Source organism: Dromaius novaehollandiae, chromosome Z, assembly GCF_036370855.1.
Source record: "Dromaius novaehollandiae isolate bDroNov1 chromosome Z, bDroNov1.hap1, whole genome shotgun sequence".
Taxonomy (NCBI): Eukaryota; Metazoa; Chordata; class Aves; order Casuariiformes; family Dromaiidae; genus Dromaius; species Dromaius novaehollandiae.
Window position 1 is genome coordinate 81,122,867 of NC_088132.1, and position 13,840 is coordinate 81,136,706.

At 40.7% G+C, this 13,840-nt stretch overlaps 1 protein-coding gene across 7 annotated transcripts in view; it reads right to left on the minus strand.

Moving 5' to 3' along the window:
- The window catches only part of LOC112994464 (alpha-2,8-sialyltransferase 8E), a 75,481-nt gene that overhangs the window by 25,200 nt on the left and 36,441 nt on the right, over positions 1–13,840 (minus strand). For 6 of the 7 annotated variants that reach the window (XM_026118827.2, XM_026118825.2, XM_064502833.1 and 3 more), the window contains one exon: positions 5,605–5,712. The exons of the other annotated variant lie outside the window; for it this stretch is intronic. In XM_026118827.2, the coding sequence (XP_025974612.1) occupies positions 5,605–5,712 (108 nt within the window). The remainder of the gene's footprint in view (positions 1–5,604; positions 5,713–13,840) is intronic. 7 annotated transcript variants of the gene reach the window in all.

The following is a 13,840-nucleotide window of genomic DNA, read 5'->3' on the forward strand; positions in this document are numbered from 1 at the left end:
CCAACTGATCACAAACTTTCAGTATGTGGTTGTAGCTAAGAACGAAATATGGCACTGAAAGTATAAGAATGAAAATATTAAGCAGGAGAAAATGGTGATACATTTTTCAATACATTACATGGTAAGAGCACTTCTGGACTACTGCATCCAGTTCTGGTATTCCAACTTTGAAAAGGGTTTGAAACACTGGGGAGAATTAGGAAAGGACCTGTAAGAATGATTTGGATGCCAAAAAGTATGAGAGACACGTGAAGCTTAATCTAAAAATATGGTGACTGAGTAGGGATATACTACACCAGAAAGCAATTCCTAGTAGCAGGAAGCTTTTCAATAAAGCAGAGCAAGGAAAAACAGTATCCAGTGGCTGGAAGCTGAGGATAGAAAAAGCGTCTTTAGTTCCAGCCTGGTTTTCTTTCTGGAAGAACCAGAGTAATCAAACAGAAGTCAGGAGCTTGAACACATTTCCCATGAGATTTGCCTAGATGAGGTTAAAATTGATTAATTCATGAACCTCCTGATCTTCCACCTAGGATATTCTGATATGTTTGGCGAGATTTGTTTCTTCACATTGTCAAGAGTTTTTCTGTTTTTTGGTAAGAGATGGTATCAGATATGTCTGGACACCAAAGCAAAGCAAAGCAGTTTCCCAACATTCCCTGCAATTTTCCAAATTAAAGATTTTTATGTAAAACAACAAAAATGCTTCGATGGACTAGGCCTAAATAAAAGACGCTTGATCACCCACAGAAGAGGAGTGGCTTTTATATTTCTGTCCTTTAAAAGTAGTTCATTGATAGTTCTACATCCCTCCCAAGTAAGTTAAGAAAAATTCATGAATCCATCTGTAAAATCTCAGAGATGTCCCTATTCCTGAGTTCTTATTTTGATCTAGTTGCCTGACTTCACAGACACCTTATGTATCCGTGCAGCTAAGATGATGGCTGCGATACCCTGAGGATACTTTTTCACCAGTACTATGAAAGCTGGCAAATTGGCACTTGCTGCTCGCTGCCATTCTGATTTTGATCTCCTGTCCTCACATCTCAATACATGGATCATTTGGGACTGCTTGGCTCAGCTGCTCAGTAAGCTTACCACAATCATTAACAGTGAGAACTGACCAAACACACAGTCCTGCCAATGCAGAATTGTTCCCTCCTCGTCTGTCTGCTTATTTGGGACCAAAGTCTCTCCAAAATTTCAGCCCAATATACTATCCAATACACCTCTACTCCAACAGCTGTGGTTGTAACAGCAGCAGCTAAAGCAGAAGCAGCTCTAGTGACGGAGCAAAGATCAGGCCACCTCCTGCAGTTTGTTTGCTTGCCTGGGGCAGGCCCATCTTGCAGACCATACTCCTGAACCAGACAGATGTAACACCACAACACCCTGCGCTTTCTGGGTCATCTCACACACACATTGCCATGCACCTTCCTTTAGAGGTTTTCCCACTGCACAATGTGTCACCCTCAGAATGATTACTGGACAGTATACTAAATCAAAATTTTCGAGATACTTTGGTCTTTCTTTTCTTTCATGGTCACTGTATCAAAACAACATCAGCTCCTGACACACAGCAGTAGGGTATGCTGCAGGGAGTCCTATTTTACTAACGTCATTTCAGAACTCCCCTATTTTTAATATACTGCTGTTTGGCTGTTTTAATCAAGTCCCTTCCTATCACTCCGATTGAAATAAGCCTCTGATCTTGTTATCCATCTGACCACCCAGGAGGCATAACAAAATACATGACAACACTTAAACATCAATAACGTCTGAACAACACATTTTATTTTGTCATTGCAAGCAATGGCTTTTTTTTTTTTTCATGGTTCTCAAGATTTTAGCATCTTTGTATTAGGAGCTCAGCACTGCGAATTAAGGAACATACTCAGCTACCATCCTGGCCAATGAGGTTTGGAGGCTCAAACCCTTATGTACACTCTTGGAAAAAGTAAATAACATGAATCCTATTCATTAGGTATTCTATTTTGTTGCCACTGGGGACAGAGCTCCAGTTTTGTCATAGTGAAGAACTGAATGTACAAATTAACAGGCCCAAAAGTATAAAGCTCACTTCTTTGCTCACTCATCCAAGGCTCTTGAGGTCTCACAGGATCTTCACCTCAGATGAACTGAAGATGGCTGAGAACATGATAACCCAACCAATATGCTGGGTAGACCATCACACCATTAAGACAGCTTCTTGGCATATAATCGCAGTGAATTGCAAAACATATTAAAAGGACAACAGAGAATAAGAAATCAGGGGTCTAGGAAACAGCCTCATATTTTACTTCGGATAACCAGCACCATAGAACTTTTTAACTTAATTCCCTGCAAGGATGTTCTAAGATTTCTAAGGCTTTGCACAAGATACAGAGAAAAAGGTAGAAAGCTGAGCAATAGCCATGGAAAGCAATGGCTGATACATAACTAGCAAAAATAACCCAACATTAGATGAAGAACAACTGGTTGAAACTACATCTGAGCAAGATTACATTGTTTCTGATGGAGGACAGCAGTATTTCAAAGTGCCTGCAGCCACCATCTAGACTTTCTTGGGTTGAAAGCATACATCCACAGTCAGCCAGGTCACCTGATAGCTTTGGGGTGTGGTTGAATGTTTCATTAAGTACATTTGTACTGATTGCAAGTACTCACAACTTCATCACTTCTTATAAAACCTGCATTAATGCAATATACATGGAAATGAAGCTTTTGGTGCCCCAAAAGCTTCAACAAATACAGAGCACTGTGGGATATCGCCCCACATTAGCTGTCGCAAGCAACCTACACATACCATCCATGCTCTCGGTTCTACCAAATACTGAGCCAAGTTAATGATACCAGTTTTTATCTCTACGGACTGGTCCTAGGAATCTAAAGAACTGGCTAATGCACTGGGATGAAATGCCCTGGTTAGCTTGGTTTCTCTGGCACAGGGGAGTTGTCTGCTATCAGAGTAAGGCTCATTGTCTGAAGCTGTGTAACAAACTCCCCTGGACAGTAAAAAACTCCAATTGCAAGCCATGCTTCCACATTGTACATTAGTTAAGGTCTGAATCAGTTCCTGCTGAAATCAATGAGAAAATCTTCATTCACCTTAACAGATGTTGAATCATGCATAGGTGTTAATGTAACTATCTCTTGAGTCTTCAGCTGCAGAAGACTTCTGTGTTAGTACTCAGATAACCTGAAGTTCTTCACTTACTGTGCTATTTGATCCTCTCTGTGCAAAGTTTAATCTTCACTGTTCATTGGTTTTGATATGGCCACTATTCTTGTGAAGTCTGACTATCTTATGCATTTCTAATGCATTTATTCACTCAGTATGCCTTTTACTTAGAAGTTCTACATTTTCATCTAATACATCACTCTGATCTCACAGAATGAGATGTCGGGGTCTCAACAGCATATATTAAGTTATATAGTTAAAAGAGAAATAGTTGTTACAGAACATACACAGGAAAATAGTATGTATGTATGACTAAACATGTTCCTGTATACCTGTAAACATATAAAAGATACTAACTAAAGAAATGCTCACCAATTCAGTGCTAAACTGTATATCTAAAAAGCCTAATAATATCTATTTCAATTAATATCTTTAAACACCAAACCTTTTACAAGGAGGTGATAACACATGATAAACTGCAGAGCCATGCAGTGAAAGATATCTACTGTGCATATGCTGACATATAGTTAGTTTTGTGCTCTTTAGACATGTCACTGGAGACCTGTAAATATATACAAATAAATTAGGTCAGTAAAATTTAGCCGGCAAGTTTTCCACTTGGTGGAAAGAATTATTCATTAGGGGAAGGCTTGTTTTCAATTGGTATCAACAGTTTGGAGTTGGATGTTAGAATAAGACTCTCAGGAGATGTCTAGCGATAGCACAGTAAGAAAGGTGATCAAAGGTGAACAGTAAACACAGTTTATGACATAACTTTGTAGTTATTCACCGCACAGTCTCAGTATCACATTGATACAGTTCTTTCTTATTTTCCTGTATTCTCAGCTTACAGACATCACACAGTATGCAAATAATATCTGTAACACACTTATGTGCAATACATATGTTCCAGCCAGAATTATCCCTAACTCCAAATCCCTTTCAGCCTCCTAACACCTTTCAGCTCCACAGTCATTAACATGACACTAACTTTGAAATTTGCATCTTTATATTTATATTATCACCTTTGAAATTTATACCTGAATTGTGTAGTTAGAGACCATTTGTATAAAAAGCACCTGTACCCTGAACTTCTTACTCTTCGAAGGGGTTAAATAGATTGAGAATAGTATCGTAGTTCAGTGTCTCATAACTAGTATTTACCTTGCAGCCAAGGGTTTTGCCTCCCCGCTGCACTGAATAACAGTTCAATTGTCTCTGTCAAAGGTGCCTAGAGGGAAGAATCTATATTTATTAATTCTCTTATCTCAGCAAGACAATATCTTTTTTTGTCACATTCAGTTTTCTGATATGCCAAGTGCCCAGACTGAAGACTTTGAATATACAGACTATAGATGGGTACATAAACGAGGCAACAAAAGTAGCAATAGATAGATAGAAAGAATCATTTTTCCCTTGCTCTGGGCTAAAACGGCAGCTAAGTTCATTCTATTCATAAAGCTTCCTTGACTAGTTAAACCAACTGAGCAGCGGGTAGCAGTGATACAGGATCGCATTACAGCAAAGCGCTGTAACAGGAATTGCAGCACTGCTGCGGTTCAGTGAGGCTGTATGATTTTTGGCAGGTCAGATTCTGTACTTCCGCTTGCCTTTGAAATGCTATCAGCACCACAGCTGTAGTGGCGTATGGTTACCAAAATAAACTGTGATAGTATCGCTAATAAAAACATAATTTATCCACAGAGAGCTGTACTTACAAGTAGGTAATAAATGTCAGGTTTTTTCTTATAATTATTTTATTCTTTCTCTGACTTACTGATTTCTAAGATTTCCCCGGTATTTATTGAACTTGACTACACATGACTCAGGTCAAATCAATAGGGACTGTGAGTACCATACATTGAAAGGTACTTTTTTAACCATCCACAGCAAGACTTCACCGTAAGTTGTTCTGCACTAAACAAACCTTTGCTTTTTAAGATAAACATGCTGGAGTGTGCCCTATGCCAAAGCTGCTAATGAGACAGTCTTCCCAGCAGGGAAGTTTTCTAAAACTGAGTTTCCAGGAACACACCCCAAATATGAACCCCAGATTGGTGCCGATGGCCTGCGACATCCACGGAGCTCTTTGGGGATACCGCAGCTTACCCAGCTGACCATAGCCACAGCCAGTTTCCTGACTATGCACATGGAGTTGCCTGAGCCTTCAGATACCTGTCAGTCAGAAGAGTCTTACTACAAATTAGCAAGCACAAAACATGCAACAGCACATCAGTGCTTCTTATAGCAGTTTCAAAATAGTATAAATAAAGGAAGTACTCTGGTCTTATCTCACTAGAACATTTTTCCCCTACTAGGCACTGGAAGGATTTCAAGTGAAACCATGTCTTTTTTAGAATACATATTCTCTCATAAGGAAAGCCTAGGGCCAGATTCTCTGTACTCATCCCCTCGGGGGTTTGTACCTGGTGCCTGTGCCACTGCCACTCTTCACTGCTCCGTCATCGGTGAAATTAATGGTGCCGGTCCAATTTGCCAATTCCTCTCCATTCTGCCAGCTAAACTGCAGCCCTCTAGCAAGAAAACGAGGCAGTTGATATTTGATATCATTCATTAGGTTAATTCTTTCAGCATGAGATCTTCTGTCCTTTTTCTTAACACAGTGGATATGACACATTCATCAAAAACAATAAAAAGATATCAAGAACCACAGGTCTTACTTATGCAAACAATTAACTTGCATTCCTCATAGCCAAATTCTGCAAGCCCTTGGCTGCAGACAGCACCAGCCTCCCCATCCAAGTTAGAAGGCCAGTAATCATATGTGCTCATTAGCAACACACATATGCATGGCACAAGGTGGAAATTTCATTCCCAGACACAGAGGCACAAAAAGCTGGACATAGTATGGAAAACTGCAGTGGATCCACAGGGCCAAAGAGGCAAATCCCCAAACTTCAATTTTACAACTACAGTTGTTATTAAAGGTGGTGGGGACTGGGTCTTTCCTCTGATTTATTGGCCATGACATCAAAAGACTTATCATTATATGTGATATTTGATGACTTGTCCTAGTCACTTGATACTAATTCTTCTCCCTCTTTGGGAAGATGACATATTTTTAAGCAAAGGCATATCACAACCATCACTACTCCCGGCTTTCCAAACTTTCACAAATCCATCGAAAGTTCTGCGAGGCCTGCAGTCTTTTGGAAACTACCAAGTATAGTTGGGTAGAAATCTCACATATATTTAAAAAAGCTGGGTCTGAAATGTTTGATAGTAAGAGCCAAATCCTTCCTGTAGCTCAGAAGTCAAAGAAAAAGAATTTTGCAGATTGTTATTTTTAATCTTCTCCATTTTAACCCAATTTCATGATTTTAGAAGCCTGGCAGCTGAGTTGTGAACATTTGGTGCTGCCAATGCTGAAAGTTAACGCCCCGGCTGGGCTCTGCGGGGACAGCCAGGAAGCTATCTGCCAGCAACCACTCTGCCCGCAACCAAGGGCATCCAGGTCCTGGCTAGGTTTCTTGGTCAACAGGCTGATTACAAGGACTGGAGCATCTCTCAGACCATTTCCTACTGCTAGTTGAATTGGCAGCAGTTATCTGCACAGGAAATTAAGCAGGAAAGACCTGCGGCATTAAAACAGAGCCTCTCTGCTTCCCACAGCAAAAAAGGAGAGTAGTTCTAACTGGCTCCAAAAACGTATGGTAGGAGCTTATTTGTACTGTATTGCAGAAATATGTGTGCACAGTATTTCCTTGTTGCCACAGTCATTTTAACACATTTGGAAATCCCAGTTGGCCTGGGGATTTACACCACCTTGTCTAACTTTAGGTGTCTGCAATGCAGGCACGTCCATCTGAGCTAATTTTCTGCGTTCTTAAAAATCAGTAGAGAGTGGCTCAATACAGTCAGTGCAGCTTAGGCAAAGATACACCTGATCGAAGGCTGGCCTTTGCCCTGGGATGAACTTATCCACCCCATAAATTCTTCTGACCATACTGACTAGGCCTCCATCAGCAGTAGCGGGAGCCCGGGGTGGCTTGTGCTGTGGGCACACAGGTTAGACAAAAGCATCCCACCACCCAGGTGAAGTGCAATGCACGTCACCACAAATGTCCTTTTCCCTCCTGGAAACTATGTGTTTTGAAAGAATTTCTGAAGATTGCTCTTCTATGTTTTGTTTGGTTGTTTTTTATTGAAAACAGACTTTTGGGGGAAAGCATTTTGCAGGGTGAAGGAATTCTGAAAGCAGAAGGGAGTCTTTAAAATACTCAGAATTGAAGACCATAATGAAATACTCTCTGAAACTCCTCCCCTGCCTGCTAAGCTGCTACCCACCTCAAAAGCTGGGAGAAAAGCACTATGAAATGTTTAAAAAGCTCCTTCTGAACCTTTTAAATGCATTTTCATTTCTTGCATTTTCCCCAACTTTCAAATTTTGCTTTTTAAAAAAAATTTTTTTAAGTATAAAAATGTGAATATTTCAAACACAGAAGCTAATTTTTTGCTCATAGAAGACCCATTCTGACTTCCTCTTAGTTAAAAATATGAATGCAATTCCCCTACTTTCCAAATGATCAGGAGAGATAGAGAACAAGTGGAAGAGACTATACCGATTACTATAAGCAAAATGAGATGATACTGCACACTTACAGCTTGCCTTCAGCTTGGAAAGAGCTGCTTTGGTGATCAACTTAGAGGATCGGATCAAACACAAAAAATACAACAAGCAAAGACTTCTCTTCAGCCTCTCCTGAGATTTAAATTATCATCTGGGAGGATCTTTCTCCTTCCACTGACTATAAGGGTTATGAGCTATGGCCAGGGAGTCCCTTACCTTCCACATGCCTCTGACTATTTTTATCAGCTGAGGTTACCCAAGGTGACTACTTCTGCGTAGAACATTGGTGTGTAGAAATAAGAGAAAATTCTCACTTTAATGAAGACACCTTCACTTTTAGCCTTGTTGAAACAAACACTCATGATTCTCTCCTATGTACCACATGATCTTAACACATTTTTTTGCTGCTCTTTCTGACCCTGACGGAAAAGTGTTTCATTTCAATGTACATGTCCTTGTAAAAGATATCTAAAGGTATGCCCTTAAAAATATGTTTTAACTGCTAAGGGCAGCAGTGAATGATGCATGAGAAGAAGTAGTAGAATTGTAGGAAAAACAAGTTTGATTTGAACTTTTTAATTGGATTTAAATTAGCAATTCAAGGTTTGGATGCTTGTTTGCAAACTGAAACAGACAGCAGTAATATAGATATATAGCTGATATTGGTGTGCCCTTCAGAGTTGAACCCTCCTAAAACACAGCCAGTATTCTGGCAGATGAAATGAAGAATTAAAACTTGCAGCAAGGTTCCTTCCCCTCGTACATCTCTACTCCGCAAGTAACCGCTGGAAGTAAAGCTAAGCAAACGCTCAAAGGCAGAGGGGAGAATCTGTTCATAAAGCAAAAGAAATGATACAATCACTCTTTAATGCCCTCCTCTCAACAAGCCTCTTTTGGGAACACTGTGTACGGAGGAACCCAGCTTAGAGGAGGACATGTGCATTTTGGGTAAGATCCAAGAGGAGATCAGGAAGACTAACGCTGAGGAATGGTAGATATGTCTTACGAGGAACAGCTTAAAATACTTAGCTTTGAAATGGCAGAATGGGGGATCTAATCAAGGTACAAATATATCTAACGAGGGCAAGCAGGGGTCTGGGTATGAACCTTCTCCCCCTACATGGTAAGGACAAATCACAAGGTTGTGGGCTGAGCTTAGGGGCAGCAGCAAGCGTCTGATCCTGTACCGAGCGGAGAAAGGTGGCTATATGGTGCTCTCCTTCTGACAAACAGGAACTCAAGAGTTTAACACCACGTGGACTTAGAGCACAAAACACATCACAGAAGAAACATTACACTGCTCATAGGACTGTGTGTCTCACTGAGAGTCTGCAAGACTGGGCCCAAGCTGTTGTACTGCATTTTCTGGAGTAACGGTACAATAAACCGATTCCTCCTGCTAAGAACAGCTCCCATAAATAATAGTTTGTAGCATTAGGACTGAGTAGAAATTGAGGATGAGTCATTTGAAAACACTGACCTGAATTAATTCTGTTCCTAACAAGATTACTGACAGTCTTACCATGGATTCCAGTCAGCCTTGAGTCAGGAGATTTCAAGTTAAAAAATACGGAATTTGCTAATCCTCTCAGTTGTGAGAGAGTTTTTGCAACTGTAAGTGTTCATAAATGCTGTCTGCCCAAATCTGTAAACAGCCTGAGAAAACAGACTGGAGATGTGAACTGTTCCAGCAGTATATTTCTTTGGGGTATTAGGGCAGTTAAAATCTAGCACATTCACTCTCAGCCCTAACTATCTTACATTTTAATAGGCAGACAAAGAAGAGGTAAATTAAGCTTCTGTGAATAAGAATTGCAATAGGAAAGCATATGTAGAATGGAAATATGGAAAAGGAAGAGAGAAAGAAGCAGGACAAAGAAGGGGGTGAAAAAAAGTTAAAAGAAGGGGAGAAAGACAGGAACTGGAAATAGACATATTGGTCCTCTACGTAATTTGAACATTTCATGTCAAATAAGAAAAAAAAAGGGAAAAAAAGCTTGGGATCATTACCAGTGACTCCTCATGGTGGAACTGGGCCACTTGCTCAATTTGTCCTAATGTTATTTCCTTCTAAAATGGTTCCCCAATGCATGATGCTGATGATGACAAGGGAAGTCTTTAAAAAGATGTAATAACCAGAAACACTCTTATTTCAGAGATGTTTTGTTCTGCCCATTGGCTTTGAGCAAATTTCTTATCGGGAGAGTTCTGCTATGGGCAAAAGGAGTATTTATATACTGGTTTATAGACATCAGTAATCATAGGACTTGTCCCTAACAAATAGGAGTATAAACACCCTTGTACTAGCAAAATCCCTAAGCTGAATGTCTTAGCAATAAAGACACGGAGTTTCAAGTAAATGTCAAAGCAGTATTTTGATCCTAATCGGTAGCTCTAAATGTTGAATCAGTGTGTGGCCAAATAAACACTGGCATAACGTGAGGATAGCGGGAGGGGGTGAAAAAGAACCAGAAAATTAACAGCAACCATAATTCTGATGGGCTTGTCAAGACTGGCTGTCAGGAAGTAGCAGGAAGCAAAGCAGAAGCCTGTTGCTGTAATCAAACAAGAAACAATTCCCGCACAAGCGGGGGTTTTAATAGCAGAGAATGTCAAGCAATTATAGGGTTTCTGAACCATTAAACAGACAAGAATAAATAAGTGGACAGACTGCAGCAAGAAGCCCAGGAGCTGTGCTGCCACCTTATCACAGAGATCCCACCTCAGGGGTGTCTCACTGCCTTTCTGAAAATTCAGCTCAGACAAGAAGGCAAGGCTCTCATACGAGAGGTATTCTACAGCTGGTAAGTGGAGAAGACCCAAAGGCTTTATGTACTTGCTGGCATCCTGCCTGGGCTCTAACCAGACAGCAGGCCATGATCACGCATGCTGCAGATTTTTTCAGGGAAGACCTTCATGCTTTCGAGGCATAAGAGCAGACTGGAGCAAGTGGCTGAGTAACACAGCGATCAGCACCTCCATGTAACGAGGACTGAACGGCCACCAGGGCATCACACAGAGGGCATGAGAAGGCATGGAAGAGCACATTCCCCTCCAATGCCAACCTGTTCCCCAAAACTGCCAGCTCACCTTATTTTATCCCAGCCAGTAGGCTATTTCCACTCATCTTTCAAAGTGACAGCCACCACTACCCTCATCCTGCATCTATCAAAAGCAGGCTAATAAACCCTAAAGCAAGCAAAAGTGGACAAAAAACAACATTATTTTGTATCTGTGAAGAGAAGCCAAAATCAGTTTGCTGGTCCCTCAGATGGTCAGGCAAGGAGGAAGCAGAGAGTAGAAGGAGGACGAGAATGCCTCCAAGAGCAAGACAAACTGCTGCATTTTGCTCCTGAACGCTGTCTCCTATTTGTCTTCACTTTCTCTGCTCTTTCTTTTTCTAATTCTCACATTTCTTTCCTATTGACTAGCTATGCTCCTAGCAGAGAGGCCAGCAGGAAAAGATGACAGTAAGCTCGGCTTTTCTGAATCTGGCTCCTGTTTCAATTGTAGGTTAATAGCATCTACATTAATTTTATACACCGTTAATAATTTTAAAATCACATTTCCACAGGCCCAGTCATGGTACTGTGCACTGTTACATGCTACCCCAACCCAGAAGCCATACGCAGCCCCTGCAGCAGACAGCCTAGGCTATGCATTGGCTTCCTGAACTCAGTGGAAAATTACTTACTCCCACTGTACCTGTTTCCCTCTTTCATAATTCTTGTGCCCTTGAGAGGAAGAACTGAAGACTTGCATGTTAATGCTCATGAAATGAAAAGTCCCTACACTTGTAACAGTCCCTAGACTATAACAGGGATGTCACAGAGGTACAGGAAAATCATATGGTTAATCCTGATGAAGATCCAGTTCCTTCTTTCTGCAAAATACGGAGAACATGACTCATTGTGTCCACAGGCTGTATGGAAAATAAAACAATAGTATGCCTGAATGACCTACAAACAAGAGCCACTGAAAACACTTACTAAAATGGACCAGAGACAGGGAGGAGATTGGATAAGAAAGGGGAATAATATCAGGAATCTGCAGTGTGACAGGCTGATGCACAAGTGAAGACAAGGATAGGAACTGATGGAGATAACAACAAGTGAAGTTTGAAAGAAAACTGGGGATCCTGATGTGTTTGCTGAAGAAACAGCAAGCTTATTTACACCACGCTTGAAAAGATTTCAGAGGGGCTTGAAAAGGTTTTAATTCCTAGATGCTATGGGGTAAAGCACCCACTGAGATCTTGCCATCAAACCAGAACCAGCAGAGTCAAAGCAGACTAGCCTCTGTGTCCAAAATCTCCCCTCTGCTGACAAAAGGGCTGGACTCAGTAACTCAAGACAGTTAAGTTAGACGACAAGTGAGAGGCACATGCTTACTTTAATAGTTTACTATCACTTTGAAAGCTCCAGTCCATTCTTAAATAAATATTCAAGGCACAGCGATCTAGAAAGACACAATATGGATGAAAGAAATGCGTATCTGCCTGTAACAAGTCCAGGTCCAGATTCACCTGGGCTGTAATGGCAGTAGAAAAGTGTGTGAATTGGCCTCTTTCAGTAGAGAATCCATGGGCATAATCCTGCCACACACAGCATAAAGAGATCAAACATTTCTGGGACCAACTCACGTACTTGAACAAGATGCTCCCATATGTGAGCATGTATGCCCACATGTGCTCTTATGTGAGTCGACCGTAAATCTCATGTTTGCATTCAGCGGAAGCAGATTTGAGTCTGACCTGTCCAGTTTTGAAATATACTTATTTCTCAAGTGAAATGAGCAAAATGCCAATTTTAGTCTGGATACATCCACATGAATATTTCTGCTCACTGCATTAATAGAGACCAATCGGATATGAAATCTTTGTCTCAGCGATTTGTGGCTGTGAGGTCTGTAGCTGCACAGATGGCCTAATGACCTTGCAAGTTGGGTAAACGATGAGCTGATTCCTTGTTATCTTACTAGGAGAAGATCATTAAAAAAGGCTTTGAAAATGTATGAAAACATGAGGGAGAGCAAGACTGGTATATTCACAACGAAAGGAAAAAATCAAACAGTATGGGTCCGATAAGAAGTGAAATCTGGATGGAGAATGCTGGAAATGGGCACATCTGCTTCATCGTGCATTGGGTTAAGCAGTATTACATCAGGGACAAGCTTGGCCCAACATGTTAGAGGGAAATAGTAGTAATAAAGTGGTGGAGGAGTCTGTTTTGACTAGCACAAAGAGCAAAATTGAAAACATAGGTGGGAAGCTTCTGGATTATAACCACTATTATACAGAAAAAAAGGTTCTCTTTCATGTAGCACAATTCACATCTGGGATAAACCTTGTATCAGATATTCATATACATCTTCTGAAAAAAAAGTATCTAAAATCACTTCCCAAGAAAGATAAAATAAACCCAACACTAACATTCAACTAGTCTGCTTACAATAAAAGAAATGTTGACCAGGGCACCAAGGACATCAAAGGCTACCTTTCAAAACAATACAGACTTTCTGTTTCTGGTCTGTGGCTGGAAGATAAACATCCAAGAAGTGGTAGCTAATTAGCTTGGATTCATTTTGTAATAATTATTAGTAACTAAAATATTATTTGTAATAAGTAAGGGAAACACAAAACCCACAACAGAATGAGTTGACAGTGAGGAAGGCTGTAAACTTCTCTAGAAGAAAGGCCAATCAAGCCCCAAGCACACTGAGAGTCGCAGGAAATCCCAAATATTTTAAGATATCAGCAAATTCGGTCAACATTTGAGACAATAGCTCAGTGCAAAGATACCTGACCCAGCTTGGGTACCACAAGCAATCTTACCACACCATTAGAGATCTAACTGAACCAATTGTTTTGCATCTCATGTTTCCAAAGCTAATATATTTAGAAGCAGGTCAAGCATCCCTACACTGCATTATATTCTGCAGTGTAAACACAGCCAAGGAGCCCCAATTGCACGGAGGATCTGTGCTGAACAGGATGAGCAAAATGCCATTTAGAGTCAATGTGTCTATACTCAATATTAGCCGCAGGAGTGGGCAATATTCCCTCTCTCCAC